This window comes from Neoarius graeffei, chromosome 25, assembly GCF_027579695.1.
Source record: "Neoarius graeffei isolate fNeoGra1 chromosome 25, fNeoGra1.pri, whole genome shotgun sequence".
Classification (NCBI taxonomy): domain Eukaryota; kingdom Metazoa; phylum Chordata; class Actinopteri; order Siluriformes; family Ariidae; genus Neoarius; species Neoarius graeffei.
The window spans coordinates 59099855-59124197 of record NC_083593.1 but is presented as its reverse complement, the minus strand read 5'-3'; the positions used below and the strand labels follow the sequence as shown (position 1 = coordinate 59124197).

The 24343-nt window shown below is 43.5% G+C and overlaps 2 protein-coding genes across 4 annotated transcripts in view; both read left to right on the top strand.

Moving 5' to 3' along the window:
• pip5k1ba (phosphatidylinositol-4-phosphate 5-kinase, type I, beta a) overlaps positions 1-20572 on the top strand; it is a 30818-nt gene extending 10246 nt beyond the window's left edge. Inside the window, exons 4-15 of one of the 2 annotated variants that reach the window (XM_060909136.1) lie at positions 5303-5433; positions 7134-7251; positions 7404-7556; positions 7878-8177; positions 8720-8919; positions 13923-14003; positions 14108-14156; positions 14238-14322; positions 14777-14917; positions 17535-17655; positions 18958-19063; positions 19867-20572. In XM_060909136.1, the coding sequence (XP_060765119.1) occupies positions 5303-5433; positions 7134-7251; positions 7404-7556; positions 7878-8177; positions 8720-8919; positions 13923-14003; positions 14108-14156; positions 14238-14322; positions 14777-14917; positions 17535-17655; positions 18958-19063; positions 19867-19869 (1488 nt within the window). In that variant the 3' untranslated portion in view covers positions 19870-20572. Of the gene's footprint in view, positions 1-5302; positions 5434-7133; positions 7252-7403; positions 7557-7877; positions 8178-8719; positions 8920-13922; positions 14004-14107; positions 14323-14776; positions 14918-17534; positions 17656-18957; positions 19064-19866 lie in introns of both variants that reach the window. The other variant, XM_060909135.1, reaches the window with a different exon arrangement.
• A 1403-nt stretch (positions 20573-21975) lies between these two features.
• The window catches only part of tjp2a (tight junction protein 2a (zona occludens 2)), a 55053-nt gene continuing 52685 nt past the window's right edge, over positions 21976-24343 (top strand). For both annotated transcript variants that reach the window (XM_060909134.1, XM_060909132.1), the window contains exon 1: positions 21976-22126. The gene's annotated coding sequence lies outside the window, so the exon portion shown is untranslated. The remainder of the gene's footprint in view (positions 22127-24343) is intronic.

The following is a 24343-nucleotide window of genomic DNA, read 5'->3' as shown; positions in this document are numbered from 1 at the left end:
TTAGCGAGCACCTCTTGGCAGACAACACACTGTGGCAGTGGAGCATCTTCAGATCCAGTCCATGAAAATCCAAACTTCAAATAATCGTGGTCATACTTCCTTCTTTTTCCAGTCCCCCCAGGATTTCGTGGGCCTTTTTTGTGATTGTTGCGGGCTAAAATGTCTGATGTTGCGGGGGTTTTCCAAAAAATTGCGATGAAAGTTGCGGTGTTTTTTAGGTTTTTGTTGCGATTACATTGTGGGAGGAAGTGAAAGTTGCGAGAAATTGTTACGATTTTCTCTTTTTGTGATTAAAATTGAGTGATATGTTAAATATTAAGTTATTACTGAAAAACTATTGATTAAAAAAACAAAGACACTGAGAAATGGTCCTATAAACAACTTTACCAATATAAAAGATGACCAGGACTACAACAATGCAGAAAAATAGGCTTTACTTATCCAAATGCACCTGTTGGTTCTAAAGTTAAAGTGCAGAGAACCTCACAGCACAACATGAAGTTACCTTAAAATATAATATAAATGCCTCAGCTTTCATGTAAGAAAAAAAACTATTAATACTAGTACTGTGTGCAGGCAGTCTCTCCTGAAGACTAAATTAAACAATAATTATAAACTAATAAAATAAATGGCTCAGGCTTCAGAGAAGAAAAAAACAATTTGAACAGAATCTCACAGTATGATGCTGAAGCTGCCTAAACAATGGAAAATAAAATACCATTTTGGCAAAAATGTTGGCATCCATTAATTTCTTGTATTAAGTAAAAAAATAATGTAAAGTGCGCACAGTCCTTCACTGTAAACATCACACACTTTCAGTAACAGAATTTAAGCCTACAGAAACACTGACTTGCACATGCAGTGTTGCCAGATACTGCTGACGTTTTCCAGCCCAAAATATGTTCAAAACCCGCCAAAATGCACTTGAAACCGCCCAATCTGGCAACACTGCGCGCATGCTGCTTCTCTTGAACATAGACATCCGGAAGTAAGGCGGAAGGTAGTTTGTCGACGTCACCTCAAGACGACGCCAACGATTGGTCAAATTTGCGGGAAGGTTGCGGTGATTGGATATAATTGCAACACCGCCCTGAATTCGCGGGGATTGGTTGAATTTGCGTTGAAGTTGCAAATCGCAACATCCTGGAGGCTCTGTTTTTTTGCTTGGCCCAGACTCTGTCTCCTCACTCACTGTAGCTTTAGGTACTAAAAATCGATCCATTTTGTCTCTGGTAAAGGCTAGCTGAAGTTCGCTAAATGTCTGCAATAGTAACTTATTCTGGTTTATTTTTCCTCACGTTGTGCGCCCCCCCCCCCCCCCCCCCCCCCGAAGAACTCTGGCGCCCCCCCAGGGGGGGCGCGCCCCACACTTTAAAAAGCCCTGGTGTAGCATGAAGAGACTCTGTTCCTGGTGATCATACAGCAGGATAAAAACATGCTTCACATTCTGGCTGCTTCTTAGATGATAATGCACAGGGTTCGAGATCTTACTCACACAGGAAGTACAACTCCAATTCCAGAAAAGTTGGGACACTGTGTAAAATGTAAATTAAAAAACAGAATGTGATAATTTGCAAATCATGGAAACCCTATATTTTATTGAAAATAGTACAAAGACGGAGCGGCACGGTGGTGTAGTGGTTAGCGCTGTCGCCTCACAGCAAGAAGGTCTGGGTTCGAGCCCCGTGGCCGGCGAGGGCCTTTCTGTGCGGAGTTTGCATGTTCTCCCCGTGTCCGCGTGGGTTTCCTCCGGGTGCTCCGGTTTCCCCCACAGTCCAAAGACATGCAGGTTAGGTTAACTGGTGACTCTAAATTGAGCGTAGGTGTGAATGTGAGTGTGAATGGTTGTCTGTGTCTATGTGTCAGCCCTGTGATGACCTGGCGACTTGTCCAGGGTGAACCCCGCCTTTCACCCGTAGTCAGCTGGGATAGGATCCAGCTCGCCTGCGACCCTGTAGAACAGGATAAAGCGGCTACAGATAATGAGATGAGTACAAAGACAACATATCAAATGATGAAACTGAGAAATTTTGTTTTTTGAAAAATATATGCTCATTTTTGAATTTGATGTCGGCAACACGTTTCAGAAAAGTTTGAACAGGGGCATGTTTACCACTGTGTTGCATCACATCTACTTTTATCAACACTCTGTAAACATTTAGGAACTGAGGAGACCAATTGCTGTAGTTTTGAAAGAGAAATGTTGTCCCATTCTTGCCTGATATACAGTTTCAGTTGCTCAACAGTTCGGGGTCTCCTTTGTCGTATTTTACGCTTCATAATGCGGCAAATGTTTTAAATGGGAGACAGGTCTGGACTGCAGCAGGCCAGTTTAGCACCTGGATTCTTTTTTTTTTTAACTATGGAGCCATGCAGCTGTAATATGTGCAGAAAGCGGTTTGGCGTTATCCTGCTGAAAGAAGGAAGGCCTTCCCTGAAAAAGATTTTGTCTGGATGGCAGCATATTGCTCTGAAACGTCTTTATATCATTCAGCATTAATGATGCCTTCCCAGATGTACAAGCTCCCCATGTCATGTGCACTAACGCCCCCTCATACCATCACAGATGCTGGGTTTTGAGCTGTGCACTGATAACACGCCGGATGGTTCCTCTCCTCTTTAGTCTGGAGGACGTGGTGTCCATGATTTCTAAAAAGAATTTCTACTTTTGATTCGTCAGACCTCGGCACAGTTTTCCACTTCCCCTCAGTCCATCGTAAAAGAGCTCGGGCCCAGAGAAGGGGGCGGGGTTTCTGGATATTGTTTATATCTGGTTTTAACTTGCATTTGTGGATGCAGTAATGAAGTGTTTTCACAGACGATGGTTTTCTGAAGTGTTCCTGAGCCCATACAGTGATTTCCACTACAGACACGTGTCTGCTTTTAATGCAGTGTCTCCTAAAGGCCTGAAGATCACAGGCATCCAATGTCAGTTTTCAGCCTTGTCTCTCGCATACAGAGATTTCTCCAGATTCTCTCAATCCTTTAATGATATTATGGACCATAGATGACGTGATCCACAAATTCTTTGCAGTTTTACATTGAGGAACGTTATTCTTAAATTGTTGTACTGTTTGCCCATGCGGTCTTTCATAGAGTGGTGAACCCCGCCCCATCTTTACTTCTGAGAGACTCCGCCTTTCTAAGATGCTCTTTTAATCCCCAGTTATGTCATTGACCTGTTGCCAATTAACCAAATTTTTTTTTTTTTTGGCATTTACACTTTTTTCAGTTTTTTGTTGGCCTTGTCCCAACTTTTCTGAAACGTGTTGCTGACATCAAATTCAAAATGAGTAAATATTTTTCCAAAAAACCCCAATAAATTTTCTCAGTTTCAACATTTGATGTGTTGTCTTTATCCTATTTTCAATGAAATATAGGGTTTCCATGATTTGCAAATCATCACATTCTGTTTTTATTTATGTTTTAGACAGCATCCCAACTTTTATGGAATTGGGGCTGTAAATAAACCAACATATAAAGTAAACTGAGCTCTCATGTAGTTTAACCGTAGCATCTGATGAATTCAGTAACCTCACTGCAAACATCAGTGTTTGTTTTATCACCATTTAGGAGAAGGACTGTTCTGTTCATCTTGACTTTGATGTCTTTGTCTTTCAGTTTGTTTTATCTGTGTTGCTGAATTGGGCCAAACTGAGGAACTGTGCAGAAGTTCTAATCTACAGATATAAATTATGTTTATAAATTCTTGAATATGATGGAAGAATAATCGTGGGTCTAAAACAGATCCCTGTTGTGGAACATAACTATGTAACGTCCAGTCTTGAGGTTATAAAAGCAAGCATTCTTCAGCAGGATGTAGGATTAGTGCATGTGATTCGCAGTTCACTGTTCTTCCCGCTTTTACAGCTTGTTATATCAGACCTCGGTGTGTTTTCTCCCTGAGTGCTGAGAGGATAATGTGGCATTTGTGCTCTGGGAACTTTGGGGATTTAAACAGATTTTATTTCTGCATTCCTCAAGCTGTAAACCTGATTCCTTGCTCTGTTATGCGACCGTACCGGTCTTTTCCTGTGGTGTGTGTGAACAGGAAGACTGTATTGATATCCAGAGAACTTTATTTTCCCACACAGACACTCCAGCAGAGATTACAGTCGTCTTCTGGAGAACAGCAGTGGTTCATCTTGGCATACTCGCATGTACTGTACGTCTTAGCATACTCGCACGTTCGCATCTCGGCGCACTTGCATGTTTCCACTGTACAGGTTTGAGGATTATGGTTTTGATTTAAAGGAAGGAAAGGTTGGTGCATTAAAAGGCATTGCCATGGTGAAGGTATCATACAGTGCAAACAGTCATGTGGTATAATCATTGTTTAGTACCAGTCAAAAGTTTGTACACCTCTATTCTACTCATTCACAGGTTGTTCTGTATTTTGATTATTCTCTACGCTGTAGAACAAAACTGAAGACATCAAACCTGTGAAATGGAACATGTCTGGGATTGCGTGTTAAAAAGATGTTTGATATTTTAGATTCTTCAGCGCTTCCCTTGATGACGCTTTGTACACTATTGTCATTCTCTTAACCAGCTTCATGAGGGAGTCACCTGGAATACTTTTCAGTTAACAGGTGTGTCTCGTCAAAAGGTCATTAGTGGACGAGTTTCTTGCATTCTTAATGCGTTTGAGATCAAACAGTAAATAATAAAAATATAGTAAATAGCCCGATTCCACAACTGTAGTAATCCATATTATGTCAAGAACCGAACAACTGAGTAAAGAGAAACGGCATCCATCATTACTTTAATACAGGAAATGACTCTTCTTTATTTTTATTAATTAAAAAAAGCATTGCATTAGAAGGTGTGTCGAAACTTTTGACGGGTACTGTACATCATGCAGTGTTGCTCAGACTTCACGTGTATGTTCAGTGATGGGGTGTGGTCACAGATGCTGGCTCATGAGAAGACGCTGCCATGTCCTTGGTGCCTGTGTGTTTCTGTATTAATTGAACTTCCTCCACAGTTTTTCAGACTAAGTGTAGGTGCTAGATAATTAAATGTAGCTCAGTTTTACTGTTCATGACTCTACAGTTCTCACTTCATAAACACATTACAACACACTGTGAATTACAGACATGCGCATGTCATGTCTTAGAAAAGTCTGAGTAGACGTTTATATTCTGTCTTTTTGTTTCCTGCTTGCAGTGTTTGTGTTGCTGATATGACTTTTATCTTTATTGCTTCACGTGGTCATGTCCACTTCCTGTGTTGCTCAGTATGGCCTGAATCACACAGACAGAATCCTCTCTTGCTCTTATTACTGTGCGTTTGATTTCAGCCCACAGCCGAGGCAGTAAAAGGAGCCATTCAGCTGGGCATCGCCTACACAGTGGGGAACCTGACCTCCAAACCGGACCGAGATGTTCTCATGCAGGACTTTTATGTGGTGGAGAGTGTCTTTTTTCCCAGGTACTGAAGATGTTGGAGAACTTAAAGTTCCAGCTTTACCTCTGATTGTTACAAAGCACTGACGCTGGAGACTCCTTCCAGAAATGTTAACTAAATTACAGAAAACTTCACCAAATTAGTGATTTGCACTTTTCTTTCAAATCCATTTACATGGAGCATCTGCTATACAGCCCCTGCCAATGAGCTGTTACTATGGAAACGATAATGAATAAGAAATGTACATGTACACTCAAGCACAGTGAAACGTCTCCTCTGCATTTAACCCATCTGAAGCAGTGAAACACACACTTGCTCACTCACAGAGCGGTGAGCAGGTGGGGGTTAGGTGCCTTGCTCAAGGGCACTTCAACCATGATACAGAGGGGAAAGTGCTGTTCGTTCACTCAGCTCCTCTCATATTTTTGCTGCCAGTCCCAGGAATTGAACCACCGACCCTTTGGGCCCAAGGCTGCTTCTCTCTAACCTTCAGGCCATGGGTGCCCCTGGGCTCTCTCATGTATTAGAATGAAAGCAGTAATTATAAACAAAGCTGTAATCTGCAGCTGCTCTACTGTCAGAGCTGCTGTTATAGAGAATTAGTCAATATCCTCTGACCAATCAGAGTGCAGAACTCCGCAGCGTTGTGGTGTAAAGAGAATTCAGGGTGTTTTCAAAAAACTTGGTATTATTTGAGATGTAACTATCCCAGAAACTACATAGTCTAGGCAAATGAAACTGAACAGGTTTAATGTTGAGCAATATACTGTAAGATTTATTCCTCAAAATTTGAATGAGAAATTCAAAGGTATGTGGATTCCAGGAACGATTTCACAAATTTTCAAGATGCGCGTCGCCTGAGACACAGACAGCCTTCCTCTTTGAACTTTTTGTGCCGTGTCCAAATCTGCATTGCAGTTGGTGCATTTTTAGAGAATTCTCTCAAATGCACACTGCAGTCTTGTTCTTTTCCAGTGAGTGGCATTTCTATACCTAAAAAATAAAAACAAAAAATTTTAACCCGTTTCCACATGTGCTGTTAAAATGTGAGGTCAATTGAACAAGAATTGGCAAAGTTATTAGGTTGTGAAATATCAAATTTTTTAAACACCCTGTATAATAACATGCCTTAAATGAAGTTCTCCAGAGGAATATTGGGTTAGGCTGAGTCATAATTGCCTTTATTAAGTATATTATTTAAAGCTGCTAAAAAATTGTATTAGCTCTGCCATCAATCCTAAAATTAATAAAACAAGAAATAAAAAATTTTCAAGTTAAAGGAAGGAAAACGTTGCCTACTCTGCGTTTTTGTAATAGAAACAGGAAAACATATTCACAAAGCAGAAAAAGTAAAAATGAAGCGTAATGCAAAATAAAAAGGAAAAAGTTTTAGTGTGAGCCTCTCGGTCAGAGGTGTGATGGAGGTTGGAGGCAGTTATAAAGGTAAAGAGTGACCATAAAGATTATCACAGAAATGAAGCAACCTTTTAAACTGTTTTTTATTTTTCCACTATTGATATCCTCACATACAGTATTGCTGTTACATTGATAATGAAGTAATGTATAAATAATTTTTTGTGGTCGTCTTCATTTTATTCTGAGGGGATACAAACTTTTTTGCACCTGACTATATTTTGTCTGATAAAACACAACCTGATTCACCTTTGCTAAATTTCAACAGTAATAAAACTGTGTGTGAGTGAAACTTTGTTTTTCACTGTTAGTGAAGGCAGTAACCTGACCCCGGGGCATCACTACCCAGACTTCCGCTTTAAAATCTATGCCCCGCTGGCCTTCCGGTATTTCAGAGAACTGTTTGGGATCAAACCTGATGACTATCTGGTGAGTTTTTATTTAACCCTCAGCTCTAATGAGTGACTTGTGAGATGATCTGGGATCAGCAGTGCATCAGTGATTTATCATGTTAATGTTTATTAAACGTTATTGCTGTGGAATATTTTAGTTATCTGTCTGTTCTCTGATCTTTCCTACAGTATTCCATGTGTAACGAGCCCCTGATCGAGCTGTCGAACCCGGGGGCCAGCAGCTCGTGGTTTTACGTCACCAGTGACGATGAGTTTATCATCAAAACTGTGCAGCACAAAGAGGCGGAGTTTCTGCAGAAGCTACTTCCTGGTTATTACATGGTGAGGAACAGAACAGTCACACTGCCGTGATGAAACGGAAACAATTCACCAGCAGGAACTAATGGCTTCCTCTGCAGAAAACTTCTGGAATTTATAAGAGCTCGTTTCCACACCTGGAGCAGTGTCGGAAAATATTTTAGTGGGAGTCTGGACATGTGGTTTTCACTGTAAATATTAAACAGTAAAGTCCTATTCAGATGGGGTTAGTTTCACAGTGAGATTGTGGAGATGCAATTATTACTTTGAGTATATTTACACCTCTGCTGTAAATAATACACAATTTTTACCCATAATAAAATTTCCTCTGTGTGTGTTTTGCAGAACCTGAACCAGAACCCGAGGACGCTGCTGCCTAAATTTTATGGTCTTTACTGTGTTCAGTGTGGAGGACTGAATATTAGGCTGGTGGTGATGAACAACGTTCTGCCTCGCTCTGTAAACATGCACTACAAATACGACCTGAAGGGTTCCACGTACAAACGCAGAGCCTCACGTAAAGAACGCACCAAGTCCTCGCCCACCTTCAAAGATCTGGACTTCCAGGACATGCACATGGACGGGCTTTACTTTGACACGGACACGTACAACGCACTGATGAAGACGCTGCAGCGAGACTGTCGGGTCAGTCCTGTCAACTCACAAACACGCACGTGTTAACCTGACATCCTGGAAAACCATCACAGGAACTGTGTAGATTTAAGAGAACTGGGTTTGATCATCTGATTATCTGTGTGTTTAGTGTGAGAGAGATTAATTATAAGTACAGGTGGAATGTGAACCGGTCACATGTTCCCCCAGGATCAGCGTCATGTGGAGACATTCGCTGGCCATGACACCCCCACCACCCCACACCCACACCACCCCAAGCCTTTGGCATCAAACCTTTGGTTTTTATGAATTTTTATTAATTATATTAAAAGTGAAACCTTTTCGCTAAATTAAATAAAAAAAGAAAACAAATCTCACCCTGGTGGTCATATTTAGGAGTGGTCCTATACTTGATTTGTTGTCGTTATATCAAGATGAGCGTGTGAGGTATCGTGAGCATTAACAGTGAAACAGTGCTTGGTGCAGTATGTTTTGAAATTGGAACTGGGTTTTCGTCCCCCGTGGCACAGTCTCTCATATGTCAGTGTCTGTTTTATGCTGAATGTCCTGAACAGGTGCTGGAGAGTTTTAAGATCATGGACTACAGCCTGCTGTTGGGAATCCACGTGCTGGACGTGAAGCTAAGGAACAGGGGAGGACGAGGAGACAGCAAGCGACAGGGAGGACAAAAAGTGCTCTACTCCACGGCTCTGGAGTCCATTCAGGGGGGAGGCAGTGCTGTGGAGCCCCGCCAAAACATAGACGATGACGACACGTCAGTACAACAATTAACACGTGTGTGTGTGTGTGTGTGTGTGTGTGTGAGAGAGAGAGAAAGCAAGAGAGAGAGAATAACAGCTGTGCACTCATGAGGACTGGAAGTCTTGGTTTACTTACAGTGGTGCTTGAAAGTTTGTGAACCCTTTAGAATTTTTTATATTTCTGCATAAATATGACCCAAAACATCATCAGATTTTCACACAAGTCCTAAAAGTAGATAAAGAGAACCCCGTTAAACAAATGAGACAAAAATATTATACTTGGTCATTTATTTATTGAGGAAAATGATCCAATATTACATATCTGTGAGTGGCAAAAGTATGTGACCCTTTGCTTTCAGTATCTGGTGTGACCCCCTTGTGCAGCAATAACTGCAACTAAACGTTTGCGGTAACTGTTGATCAGTCCTGCACACCGGCTTGGAGGAATTTTAGCCCGTTCCTCCGTACAGAACAGCTTCAACTCTGGGATGTTGGTGGGTTTCCTCACATGAACTGCTCGCTTCAGGTCCTTCCACAACATTTCCATTGGATTAAGGTCAGGACTTTGACTTGGCCATTCCAAAACATTCACTTTATTCTTCTTTAACCATTCTTTGGTAGAACGACTTGTGTGCTTAGGGTCGTTGTCTTGCTGCATGACCCACCTTCTCTTGAGATTCAGTTCATGGACAGATGTCCTGACATTTTCCTTTAGAATTCGCTGGTATAATTCAGAATTCATTGTTCCATCAATGATGGCAAGCCGTCCTGGCCCAGATGCAGCAAAACAGGCCCAAACCATGATACTACCACCACCATGTTTCACAGATGGGATAAGGTTCTTATGCTGGAATGCAGTGTTTTCCTTTCTCCAAACATAACGCTTCTCATTTAAACCAAAAAGTTCTATTTTGGTCTCATCCGTCTACAAAACATTTTTCCAGTAGCCTTCTGGCTTGTCCTCGTGATCTTTAGCAAACTGCAGACGAGCAGCAATGTTCTTTTTGTAGAGCAGTGGCTTTCTCCTTGCAACCCTGCCTGGTTATAGAATCAATAGCTGAACCTCGGATTCAGGAGGAACAATGCGGTTTTCCTCCTGGTCTTGGAACACTGGACTAGCTCTTTACCCTTGCAAGGGTACTGGAGGGTGCGTGGGAGTTTGCCCAACCGGTCTACATGTGTTTTGTGGACCTGGAGAAGGCTTACGACTGTGTCCCTCGTGGTGCCCTGTGGGGGGTGCTTCAGGAGTATGGGGTTCAGGGCCTGCTACTGCGGGCCATTCGGACCCAGTATGACTGGAGCAGGAGTTTGGTTCGCATTGCCGGCGGTAAGTCGGATTCATTCCCGGCGCATATGGGACTCCACCAGGGCTGCCCTTTGTCACCAGTTCTGTTCATAACTTTTATGGACAGAATTTCTAGGTGCAGCCACAGGGCGGAGGATGTCCGGTTTGGTGGCAGCAGGATCACGTCTCTGCTTTTTGTGGATGATGTGGTCCTGTTGGCTTCATCAATCTGTGACTTGCAGCATGCACTGGGATGGTTTGCAGCTGAGTGCGAAGTGGCTGGAATGAGGATCAGCACCTCCAAGTTCATGGCCATGGCGCTCAGCCGGAAACGGGCGGAGTGCCTACTCCGGGTCCGGGGGGAGTTGCTACCTAAAGTGGAGGAATTTAAGTATCTTGGGGTTTTGTTCACGAGTGAGGGTAAAGGGGAGCGGGAGTTGGGCAGACAGATCGGGGCAGCATCAGCAGTGATGTGGATGCTAAACCGGTCTGTTGTGGTAAAGAGAGAGCTGAGCCAAAAGGCAAAGCTCTCAATTTACTGGTCCATCTACGTTCCCACTCTTGCCTATGGTCACGAACTGTGGGTAGTGACCAAAAGAATGGGATTGCGGATACAAGCGGTAGAAATGAGTGAGTTTTCTCTGCAGGGTGGCTGGGCTCTCCCTTAGAGACAGGTTGAGAAGCTTGATCATTCAGGAGAGACTCAGAGTAGAATCGTTGCTCCTCCATGTTGAAAGGAGTCAGTTGAGGTGGTTCGGGCACCTTGTTAGAATGCCCCCTGGATGCCTCCCAAAGGAGGTTTTCTGGGCATACCCCACCGGGAGGAGACCCCAGGGCAGACCCAGGACACGCTGGAGAGATTACATCTCTCTGCTGCCCTGGGAATGCCTCAGTATTCCCCCAGAAGAGCTGGTGGAGGTGGCCAAGGAGAGGGAAGTCTGGGCTGCTCTGCTTAGGCTGCTTACCCCCGCGACCCGGATCCAGATAAGCGGTAGAAGATGGATGAATGGATGGACAGATGAGTAGCAATGTTCTTTTTGTAGAGCAGTGGCTTTCTCCTTGCAACCCTGCCATGCACACCATTTGTTGTTCAGTGTTCTCCTGATGGTGGACTCATGAACATTAACATTAGCCAATGTGAGAGAGGCCTTCAGTTGCTTAGAAGTTACCCTGGGGTCCTTTGTGACCTCGCCGACTATTACACGCCTTGCTCTTGGAGTGATCTTTGTTGGTCGGCCACTCCTGGGGAGGGTAACAATGGCCTTGAATTTCCTCCATTTGTACACAATCTGTCTGACTGTGGATTGGTGGAGTCCAAACTCTTTAGAGATGGGTTTCTAACCTTTTCCAGCCTGATGAGCAACAACAACGCTTTTTCTGAGGGCCTCAGGAATCTCCTTTGTTCGTGCCATGATACACTTCCACAAACGTGTTGTGAAGATCAGACTTTGATAGATCCCTGTTCTTTAAATAAAACAGGGTGCCCACTCACACCTGATTGTCATCCCATTGATTGAAAACACCTGACTCTAATTTCACCTTCAAATTAACTGCTAATCCTAGAGGTTCACATACTTTTGCCACTCTCAGATATGTAATATTGGATCATTTTCCTCAATAAATAAATGACCAAGTATAATATTTTTGTCTCATTTGATTAACTGGGTTCTCTTTATCTACTTTTAGGACTTGTGTGAAAATCTGATGATGTTTTAGGTCATATTTATGCAGAAATATAGAAAATTCTAAAGGGTTCACAAACTTTCAAGCACCACTGTACGCACACGCACGCGCACACACACCCAGGAAAAATGCAGATGTTCTGCTTTTAATTGTCTAACCTTTATTCACTAATTTTGTGTCATGTGACTCAGGTGTTCTACCTGATGATAATTTCCAAAAGTCGTCCCTGTGACTGCGTCTCGGAGTAAATCCTCATTAAATCCTCCACACGTCATTCTTGAGACACCAGTGATGCTCACCTCTCCTGCACTCTTCATCAAAACAGACTCCCTGTTAAACTATAATGAATTTCCTGGTGACACAGTTGTACTTTGTGACTCTATAGAACACAGTTATAGAATGGAGTTATTTAGAATCACGTTATCTGTTGTCACCTAGATGGGGATGGGTTCCCTTTAGAGTCTGGTTCCACTCAAGGTTTCTTCCTCGTGTCGTCTGAGGTTTTTCCTCACCAGTGTCACCTCAGGCTTGATCATCAGGGATAAATTTATGAGCTCATGTTTAAAATCTTTATTTTTCTATAAAGTTGTTTGGCGACAGTGTCCGTCGTTAAAAGCGCGATACCAATAAACTGACTCGACTTGAAATGTTAATGTTGGTGTCTGTGGGTCTGTAGGTGTCTGTAACACTTCCTGTGTTCGTATTGTATTATAAGTGCATTTATAACCTTTATATGGCACCTTGCAGTACAGACACTACACTTGATAGCGGAGCTCCATACTTAAGAAAATCTGGTAACCCATCGAGTTGATTTTTCATGGACACACAGGGATCCCAGCCGTGTCCGTCCGTCCGTCCGTGCCCCTCGCAATTCTGATTGGCTGTTTGATTTTGGCAGGAACTAGAAGTGCGAGCACGCCTACATAACTTGTTTTTGTCTACACATAATTTCATATTTATCAGGTTTTTCCACCGAGAACAACTCAAACAGCGCAACGCAATAATCATTTTTACAAACGTTAATACAAACTAAAAAGATGTCAGAACAAGTGAACCAAAGAGAGAAAGATGAAGTCAAAACCGGGAAAAAAGAGAGAGTTTTGACAGAGGAAGAAAAGGAAAGAAGTCGTGAAAAAGCGAGAGAAAGGCGATGAAATCTTTCACAAGAAAAGCGACAAGCTGAAAGAGAGGGAAAACATGTAAAAAATGAATTAATAGAAATGATGAGTTGTAGGAATTTAATTCTAAATAGTGATGTTGATTTTGAAATCACTGTGAAATTCTTCGGGATCTGACGAGTTGACCTGAATCCACTCAGTGTTTTCATGAATCGTCTATCGTTTGTTTTCAGAACATTTTGCTATAAATCCCTAAAGCACACTGTAGTTTATAGGAATAAAAAGAATAATATACATGTGAGTTTGGAGAAATTTACCTTCTCGTGATAAAATTGAAATTGAAACACATCAAAGTCCATCATCTGTTGCATGTTTGTTTTCATTTGAATGGAAGCGCCGCTATTAGGTAGGACCTCATTTTATATTACACTACTGCTTTATAACATTATACACTACTGCTTTATAACATTATACACTACTGCTTTATAACATTATACACTACTGCTTTATAACATTATACACTACTGCTTTATAACATTATACACTACTGCTTTATAACATTATACACTACTGCTTTATAACATTAATGATACACTACTGCTTTATAACATTAATGATACACTACTGCTTTATAACATTATACACTACTGCTTTATAACATTATACACTACTGCTTTATAACATTAATGATACACTACTGCTTTATAACATTATACACTACTGCTTTATAACATTATACACTACTGCTTTATAATGTAATGTAATGAACAGATAATATAAAGCCTTCTGCAGTTCGATACTGCTGCTTTATAAAATGCTACATGATTATATGTGTTTATATTAAGAATGCGATACGACATTATAAATTCATTTATAAAGCATTATGAACATTGGATTTTGTGTGTGTGTGTGTGTGTGTGTGTGTGTGTAGAATGGGTGGAATTCCTGCGAAACACAAAGACGAGAAGCTGCTCATCTTTTTGGGAATCATCGACATCCTGCAGTCGTACAGGTATACACACACACACACACACACACACACACACACACACACACAGATTTTATATACAGCTTTAGTGAGTGTTTCAGTGTGTGAAGAGTGTGTTTTGTCTACAGATTTATAAAGAAGGTGGAACACTCATGGAAGGCTCTCGTCCATGACGGTGTAAGTTCCTCTACTGTTTCTCTGAGAGATGAGCTGTGTTGTGTTGAATGTTGGAGGTGTGTATGTGTGTGTGTTTTGCAGGACACCGTGTCGGTCCACAGGCCAAGTTTCTACGCTGACAGGTTTTTAAAGTTTATGGGAGGAACAGTGTTTAAGAAGATTAATCGTAAGTGTCATTTCTTATCAGCGCTGAACTGCTGCAAGTCTCTTTGTCTTTCTCTGTCTGTCTCTGTCTCTTTCTCACTGTCTTTCTGTCTCTGTGTGTCTCTTTCTCGCTGTCTGTCTCTCTGTGTCTCTCTTTCTTGCTGTGTGTCTCTTTCTCACTCTCTCTCTTTCTGTGTCTCTTTCTCGCTGTCTTTCTGTCTCTCTGTGTCTTTCTCGCTGTCTTTCTGTCTGTCTCTTTCTCGCTGTCTTTTGTCTCTCTTGCTGTCTTTCTGTCTCTGTCTCTTTTTCTCTGTCTTTGTGTCTCTCTCTCTCCCTTTCTCTCTGTCTCTTTCTGTCTGTCTGTCTCTCTCTCTCTCTCTGTGTGTGTGTGTGTGTCTCTCTCTCTCCCTCTCTCTCTCTCTCTCTCTCATTTCTTATTTCTTTCCCTCTTTGTCTTTTTTCTTCAATCGGTGTAGCTCTGCGAGGTGCTTCCTCTCGAAGGAAACGAAACTCGGTGCAGCCGGTGAGATCTGCGTCACATGAAGTCCTGTCTCCGATTAAAGAGGAGAGAAGTGAGGAGAGAAAAGCGCAGAGTCTGGAGAACCTAGATGATAACGGTACTAGACATTCTGCAGGCACTGATGTGAGAGTGAGCGTCTCCTCAGGGTTTCTTTATCAGTTCTCTGTTTTACTGCTTCAGGACATTTAACAGGTCACCGTCACTCAGTAATACAAAGCTGATTGGACTTTACCTCAGTTCCTGTTTTTTGATGTCGTGTGTCAGTTTCATTCCTGATCTTTGACTGGTTGAGACAAGCTGCAGGAGCCAATCCAATTCAGAGTTTTAGTGAACAATCGGAAAAAAATTTATGAAACAATTTTTATGTAATGATACCACAGTATTTAGATCAGATGATATTCACAGACGTGTTCATCAGACGCTCTACATGAACAAACTGAAAAACGTGTGTAATTGTTATGATGGTTTTACTATGTAAGGAGACGCTTGTGTATCGTTTCTGTAAGGAGTCTCCGATGTCAGCTCTGTGTAACAGTCAGAAGTGAAGCTGCGATCTTTAAGATCTCTGAGATCTTCAGGACAGAGGAGTTTACACTTCTCCTTCTCAGTAACGTGGAACAACAAGCTTTTTTTTTGTCTCATTAACAGGGGTGAAAGTAAGCCGGTCCTGACCGGTCTGGTGTACCACTAAAAGATTTGGCCGTACTGGAAAGAAAAACATACCGTCTCTGGAAAAAAAAGCACTTTCAGCATAACAACACACCTGCTAACGTCAATTTACCAAAAGCAACATGTTTTCCTCAATATACATTGCATATAACTGGTTCTGACCTGTCTCTGAATTCTGTCTGAAGTGAATTCCTTCCGTGTTTCACTCGACAGACAGCGTGCGAGATAGTGCGCCTAGCCCACTGCTTCACCATCCTGCGCCAACGTGCGAGATCGTGCGCCTAGCCCACTGCTTCACCATCCTGCGCCAACGTGCGAGATCGTGCGCCTAGCCCACTGCTTCACCATCCTGCGCCAACGTGCGAGATCGCGCGCCTAGCCCACTGCTTCACCATCCTGCGCCAACGTGCGAGATCGTGCGCCTAGCCCACTGCTTCACCATCCTGCGCCAACGTGCGAGATCGCGCGCCTAGCCCACTGCTTCACCATCCTGCGCCAACGTGCGAGATCGCGCGCCTAGCCCACTGCTTCACCATCCTGCGCCAACGTGCGAGATCGCGCGCCTAGCCCACTGCTTCACCATCCCGCGCCAACGTGCGAGATCGCGCGCCCAGCCCACTGCTTCACCATCCCGCGCCAACGTGCGAGATCGCGCGCCCAGCCCACTGCTTCACCATCCCGCGCCAACGTGCGAGATCGCGCGCCCAGCCCACTGCTTCACCATCCCGCGCCGGCGTGCGAGATCGTGCGCCCAGCCCACTGCTTCACCATCCCGCGCCAACGTGCGAGATCGAGCGCCCAGCCCACTGCTTCACCATCCCGCGCCGGCGTGCGCAGCTGCTATCCAAAGTGTTTTAGTAGACAGACGTTTGTTGCAAAGTCTCCCAATTATAATCAAAAACTAACACAGGTGGATGAAAGAGTGTGATTAAAAAAGTCCTACACTACTACTGAGTGATGAGAAGTCCTAGTGAATGCTTGATAAGTAGACAATAATAAATAATTAGGTGTATTTTTCAGCGCGCGCACTATGACTCAAAATAATAGTACTGGCAAGAAATGAAAGCTACTGTCACCCCTGCTCATTAACTTCGAGAGAGAGAATAAAGAGACTCTGGTGAGGGAACGTGTCATAAATCCAGAGAATCTCATGCGAGTGCAGGGTATCTTTTAAGGATTAAACAAAAGACAAAAGAACCAAAAAACCAGAACAACTACGGCAAGGCAAGAGAAATTCAACATGAAAACAAAAATGACTCACAGAGCAAATATAACAGTCACCATGCAGCGTATCAGTTGGACAACTAAAGAGGAAAACACAGATGTTAATGAGGGTAACTAATTAAAGGGTTAGGGTTAATTAAAGGGTAACACAGAAGCTGTGCGGAAACAAGGTGGAGCGGACCACAGAGGAAGAAATTTTGAAAAAAACTTGAGTGCGCCCGGCAGCACGGTGGTGTAGTGGTTGGTGCTGTCGCCTCACAGCAAGAAGGTCTGGGTTCGAGCCCCGGGGCCGGCGAGGGCCTTTCTGTGCGGAGTTTGCATGTTCTCCCCGTGTCCGCGTGGGTTTCCTCCGGGTGCTCCGGTTTCCCCCACAGTCCAAAGACATGCAGGTTAGGTTAACTGGTGACTCTAAATTGAGCGTAGGTGTGAATGTGAGTGTGAATGGTTGTCTGTGTCTATGTGTCAGCCCTGTGATGACCTGGCGACTTGTCCAGGGTGAACCCCGCCTTTCGCCCGTAGTCAGCTGGGATAGGATCCAGCTCGCCTGCGACCCTGTAGAACAGGATAAAGCGGCTACAGATAATGAGATGAGATGAGATTTTATTATTGTTTGTCCTATACAGAGACTCGTGCATTTATGTATTTTTTTCCTGCTCTCCCATTTAAAGAGAGAGTGGTGTTTGTCTTCCAGACTGCTGCTATTAAAGCGTAAAATGGGTTTATTCCATAAAGAATATGACGTGACTGTTTACACAAACAAATTCTCTTTGAATTGTAAATCTGGATGTTTGTTGAACTTCGTTTTGATGGTTTTTTGACAGATTTGAGCTCATTTGTGAAACCTGATGTCATTCCAAGTTCCATGGATCTGCACACGGCTGTCTCGGCCGCGACCTTGAACTCCGTCTCCTCGAAATTCACGGAGGACGACGACATCAGCAGGTGATTTTATTAATCTCTTACTTTTTCTCATTTGTTCACCAAAATCATTTCACACAGGTTTCCTCATGAGAGAAAATGAAATGGAGAGAGCAGTAAGTGCGACATAGAAAACATGACCAAGTGATATTAAAGACGTTATTACTCAGTACACATGCTGTATTCACATCCATTCATCTCTTTACTGATTAACAACATGGTATTATTTTAAATGAGCAGCGTCTTATTACCCACCAAAAATTACTCCAATAAATACTCAGAAATGTACTAATAATAAAAATAAATTTTAAATACTTGGAAAAGACCTGTGCCAACTGTTTGAAATACTCTGAAATAATTAAAAAAACAAACTAATAAAACAAACTACTCAAAGATTCCCCCCGCGTGTTTTAACGTGTCCCTCCGGTTCCCCCCGCGTGCTTTAACGTGTCCCTCCGGTTCCCCCCGCGTGCTTTAACGTGTCCCTCCGGTTCCCCCCGCGTGCTTTAACGTGTCCCTCCGGTCCCCCCCGCGTGCTTTAACGTGTCCCTCCGGTTCCCCCCGCGTGCTTTAACGTGTCCCTCCGGTTCCCCCCGCGTGCTTTAACGTGTCCCTCCGGTCCCCCCCGCGTGCTTTAACGTGTCCCTCCGGTTCCCCCCGCGTGCTTTAACGTGTCCCTCCGGTTCCCCCCGCGTGCTTTAACGTGTCCCTCCGGTCCCCCCCGCGTGCTTTAACGTGTCCCTCCGGTTCCCCCGCGTGCTTTAACGTGTCCCTCCGGTTCCCCCCGCGTGCTTTAACGTGTCCCTCCGGTTCCCCCCGCGTGCTTTAACGTGTCCCTCCGGTCCCCCCCGCGTGTTTTAACGTGTCCCTCCGGTTCCCCCCGCGTGCTTTAACGTGTCCCTCCGGTTCCCCCCGCGTGCTTTAACGTGTCCCTCCGGTTCCCCCGCGTGCTTTAACGTGTCCCTCCGGTTCCCCCGCGTGCTTTAACGTGTCCCTCCGGTTCCCCCCGCGTGCTTTAACGTGTCCCTCCGGTTCCCCCCGCGTGCTTTAACGTGTCCCTCCGGTTCCCCCCGCGTGCTTTAACGTGTCCCTCCGGTTCCCCCCGCGTGCTTTAACGTGTCCCTCCGGTTCCCCCGCGTGCTTTAACGTGTCCCTCCAGTTCCCCCCGTGTGCTTTAACGTGTCCCTCCGGTCCCCCCCGCGTGCTTTAACATGTCCCTCCGGTTCCCCCCGCGTGCTTTAACGTGTCCCTCCGGTTCCCCCGCGTGCTTTAACGTGTCCCTCCGGTCCCCCCCGCGTGCTTTAACGTGTCCCTCTGATGTTGCAGAGGTGAATGTGGGAATTCCAGCTCCACTCTGGCTCTGGATGACGTGGTGTTCCAGTCCGATTCCTCACACAGCAGCACGTCGGATTCAGCGCTGGATGTTTATCTTGTGAGATTAAAGCAGATAATTTTATTTGTTCATTAACGTTTCTCCTGATAATGTTCACCTTCTCCCTGAACTGCTGGGTTTTTTTCTCTCCTTCCTTTCTACATTCACTCATCACTCTTTCTGTCTCATGTTCATTACTTATGCCATGTGTTAATGACTTTAATTTATTTAAATGAGCAGCAAAATCTGATAAAAAAAAAACATAATTTAGGAAAAATGCCACTTTCTCTAATCTGATTAATGATATTGATTAAATTGGATTACTATCAGTGGTGTCTGATCTGTCCAATCAGATTTTGTGTCTGTTTTAGAGGCACAATGTTTCCTGAGATGAACAATATCAGAGCGTTTGTTGGATCTTTTAACAGTTTTAACTTAGTGAAAATTGTTTTATTATTGAAAAGCATTTTTATGAGCGAGTTGTGGATAAGGTGCCATACCATAAATCCGGGGACCCGGGTTCGATTCCGACCCGAGGTCATTTCCTGATCCCTCCCCGTCTCTCTCCCACTCATTTCCTGTCTCTATACTGTCCTATCCAATAAAGGTGAAAAAAGCCCCCCAAAAAAATCTTTAAAAAAAGAAAAGCATTTTTATTTGTTCCGAGTTCGATGTAGCATTAGTCATGTGATCTGTCTCTTCTGTCTGTTTAAAATCTCTGAAGAGAAAACATCTGTAGTGAAGGATAAACTGTTGATTGCTGTTATTTTAAGAGATGTTTTACATAAACAGTTTAAAAGTGTGTGTGTGTGAGAGAGAGATAGATTTACAGAAACACTAACAGTCGTGTCTGTCTGTTCCAGTGATATGTGAAGTTCACTTCCTGCTGTCTGAAAGGCGACGTTCCGTCTTCACCACACATTACTTCCTGCTGTTGGTGCAGTTTGTCACTGAGGTCATGTGACCTGTAAACGATTATTTTATTATTTTCACACCTCTAACACACCGTGCTGTTCTTCTCCTGATCCTGAACAAAGAAATTCAGCTCAAACTAAACTCCACTTATGTTGTTGTTAAATCCATGTCACTGTTTTGCTGATCTGATCTGATGTGCCACTTCGGTGTTATTTCTATGAAATGTATTTTAACTCTGACTTTGTGCCTTGTTTTGTGACGGATGTGAGGATACACTTCCTCAGTGCCAAATTATTTGAGATTATTGTGAATTTCAGATCCAACAAAAACAAATCAAAAATTCCTCATGAGTTATTAATATAAAAAATCCCTGACCTGATGTTTTCTTTAGAGTGTTTTCTTAAACTATGTTTAAACTTTATTTTAGTACAGATGTGTATTATATTGTAAAAGGTTCTGTATTTATAGAAATCTCTATTTAATAATTGTTGTGCTGTTAAACACTGTGTCTGTTTATTTTTAGTGAGAGTGAGATCAGTGCAGATTATTGATATGGAGTGGGTCCTGTTCTGGGAAAATCTGCAAAAAAAAAAAGCAAGAAATTATTGGAAACCATTTTTTTTCCCAATAAAATAACGATAACTTTTTTAATAATAGCGTTTAGTTGAAAACCTGCAGTGAAACTGAGAATTAAACTTTAACCAGTTCAGGAGTTCAGAACCAAAAGCAATAAACAGTCAGTTTAACTCCATGAACCTGAACATCGTTTTCTTCTTCCTGGTCCCGTTAGGGGTCGTCACAATGGATCATCCTTCCCAATTTTATGATCCACATATTTGATTTGTCGTAGCTTTTACATCGGATGTCCTTCCTGACACAATCCTGCTCAATCTGCCTGGGCTTGGGAGCGGCGCCAAGTGTGCACTGGCTTGTACAACCCCAGTGACTGGGGATTTTACCAAATCTGCATGTCTTTGAACTGTGGGAGGAAACCGGAGCACCTGGAGGAAACTCACATAGACATGGGAAGAACGTGCAAACTCCACACAGAAAGACCCCTGTCAGCTGCGAGGTTCAAACCTGGAACTTTCTTACTGTGAGGGGACAGTGATCACCACTGCGCCACCCTGAACTGAGCAAAAACCTGATAATAGTAAAAATAAATAAATGATAGCCTGCATTCCTATATTGACCGCCAGGTGGCAGTATGTACATGCAGGCCAGAGGTCGGGTCAGTTTTCCGGAAGTATCTGTCCGGGAAGGAGGAAGCAGCAGAACATGGCAGTGTGATGATTTATGAGGGCCTGAGCTGAAAGAAGCATTGTGTTCCATCACCTGTGTGTTTCCTGAAGTCTCTAACAAACACTACAGCACACAAATAAATCACACTGAGACCCAACTGGAATAATTAATGAGCGAATAAACAAACACAAATATATAAATTAAACAGGAAGCATAAAAATAAGGGGGGAAAAAAGCTTCACGGCGTCTGATCTCTCAGAGATGAACTCCAGTTTAAATTTCAGTAAAGAAAATGTAAAAAAAAATACAATAACTCTGACACCGTGAATCTAATCTGCGTGTAAGACAGACGCGCACCCGCACTTTAAACTCCACCGTTTACTCAACAATAAACACATGAAGGCAGAGCCTCAGACTTTCACCACCAGGGGGCGCCGAACACAGGAAAGTTACCTTATGGTCTGAAAACAAAAAGCAACGGTTGACTTTAATTATGAAGCAGCTGATTAATGGGTTTGATATAAAAATAAATGAAATACATAAAATAACGGAAGTATAGTAATTACAACAATGTACACCGCACAGTTTTCTTTTATTCTGATTAGATGTTATTTTACTAATAAGTAAATAAGTAGCAATGAATATTAAAGAAGTTTGTTTGGAGTCTCGGCTGGGACTGAACTAACTGGCTGATCCCGGTGTTGTTGATCTGTTGAAGTTTCCGGCCTGTTTACTCGGCTTAACCTGAAACAGGGTCACGTGACCGGCGACGTCAAGCGTAGCATTTCGGGTGTCGCCTCACCTGCCTCAGGAGGCCACGCCCCCTACCTGGAAGATTCAGGAAATCTGGGATCGCGTGCTGCAACAAACCCGAGTTCGGTGTCGATTCTGTAAAATTTCACGCTTTAACTCGAGTTTTGGTCTTCAGGTGGACGCGGAAGTGTGACTTTGAACCGGAAACTGAAGGTTTGTGAGTCTTTTAGTGATTTGTAATGCTGCTGGTTTGTGTTTGTGTTGTCGCGAGGGTTCGGTTCCGCACTGCGGCTCAGCGGGAAGAAGCTTTGTGTGGATCAGATCTGATCGGACCGAGAGTTCTGAGGAGCAGCTGAGATTCAGTTACTGTCAACCGCACTGCTGAGGCCTTACACACACACACACACACACACACACACACTCTTCAGTGTACACACACTCTTCAGTACACACACACACTCTTCAGTACACACACACACTCTTCAGTACACACACACACTCTTCAGTGTACACACACTCTTCAGTACACACACACACTCTTCAGTACACACACACACTCTTCAGTACACACACACACTCTTCAGTGCACACACACTCTTCAGTACACACACACACTCTTCAGTGTACACACACTCTTCAGTACACACACACACTCTTCAGTGTACACACACTCTTCAGTACACACACACACTCTTCAGTACACACACACACTCTTCAGTACACACACACACTCTTCAGTGTACACACACTCTTCAGTACACACACACACTCTTCAGTACACACACACACTCTTCAGTACACACACACACTCTTCAGTGCACACACACTCTTCAGTACACACACACACTCTTCAGTGTACACACACTCTTCAGTACACACACACACACTCTTCAGTGTACACACACTCTTCAGTGTACACACACTCTTCAGTACACACACACACTCTTCAGTGCACACACACTCTTCAGTACACACACACACTCTTCAGTGTACACACACTCTTCAGTACACACACACACTCTTCAGTGTACACACACTCTTCAGTACACACACACACTCTTCAGTACACACACACTCTTCAGTACACACACACACTCTTCAGTGTACACACTCACTCTTCAGTACACACACACTCTTCAGTGTACACTCTTCAGTGTACACTCTTCAGTACACACACTCTTCAGTACACACACACTCTTCAGTACACACACACACTCTTCAGTACACACACACACTCTTCAGTGTACACACTCTTCAGTGTACACACTCTTCAGTGTACACACACTCTTCAGTACACACACACTCTTCAGTGTACACACACTCTTCAGTGCACACACACACTTCAGTGCACACACTCTTCAGTGCACACACTCTTCAGTGCACACACTCTTCAGTGCACACACACACTCTTCAGTGCACACACTCTTCAGTGCACACACACACTCTTCAGTACACACACACACTCTTCAGTGCACACACACTCTTCAGTACACACACACACTCTTCAGTACACACACACACTCTTCAGTGTACACACACTCTTCAGTACACACACACACTCTTCAGTGTACACACACTCTTCAGTACACACACACACTCTTCAGTACACACACACACTCTTCAGTGTACACACACTCTTCAGTACACACACACTCTTCAGTGTACACACTCACTCTTCAGTACACACACACTCTTCAGTGTACACTCTTCAGTGTACACTCTTCAGTGTACACTCTTCAGTACACTCTTCAGTACACACACTCTTCAGTGTACACACACTCTTCAGTACACACACACTCTTCAGTGTACACACACTCTTCAGTACACACACACTCTTCAGTACACACACACACTCTTCAGTACACACACACACTCTTCAGTGTACACACTCTTCAGTGTACACACTCTTCAGTGTACACACACTCTTCAGTACACACACACTCTTCAGTGTACACACACTCTTCAGTGCACACACACACTTCAGTGCACACACTCTTCAGTGCACACACTCTTCAGTGCACACACACACACTCTTCAGTGTACACACACACACTCTTCAGTGTACACACACACACTCTTCAGTGTACACACACACACTCTTCAGTACACACACACTCTTCAGTACACACACACTCTTCAGTACACACACACACTCTTCAGTACACACACACACTCTTCAGTGTACACACTCTTCAGTGTACACACTCTTCAGTGTACACACTCTTCAGTGTACACACTCTTCAGTGTACACACACTCTTCAGTGTACACACACTCTTCAGTGCACACACTCTTCAGTGCACACACTCTTCAGTGCACACACACACTCTTCAGTGCACACACACACTCTTCAGTGTACACACACACACTCTTCAGTACACACACACTCTTCAGTGCACACACACTCTTCAGTGCACACACACACTCTTCAG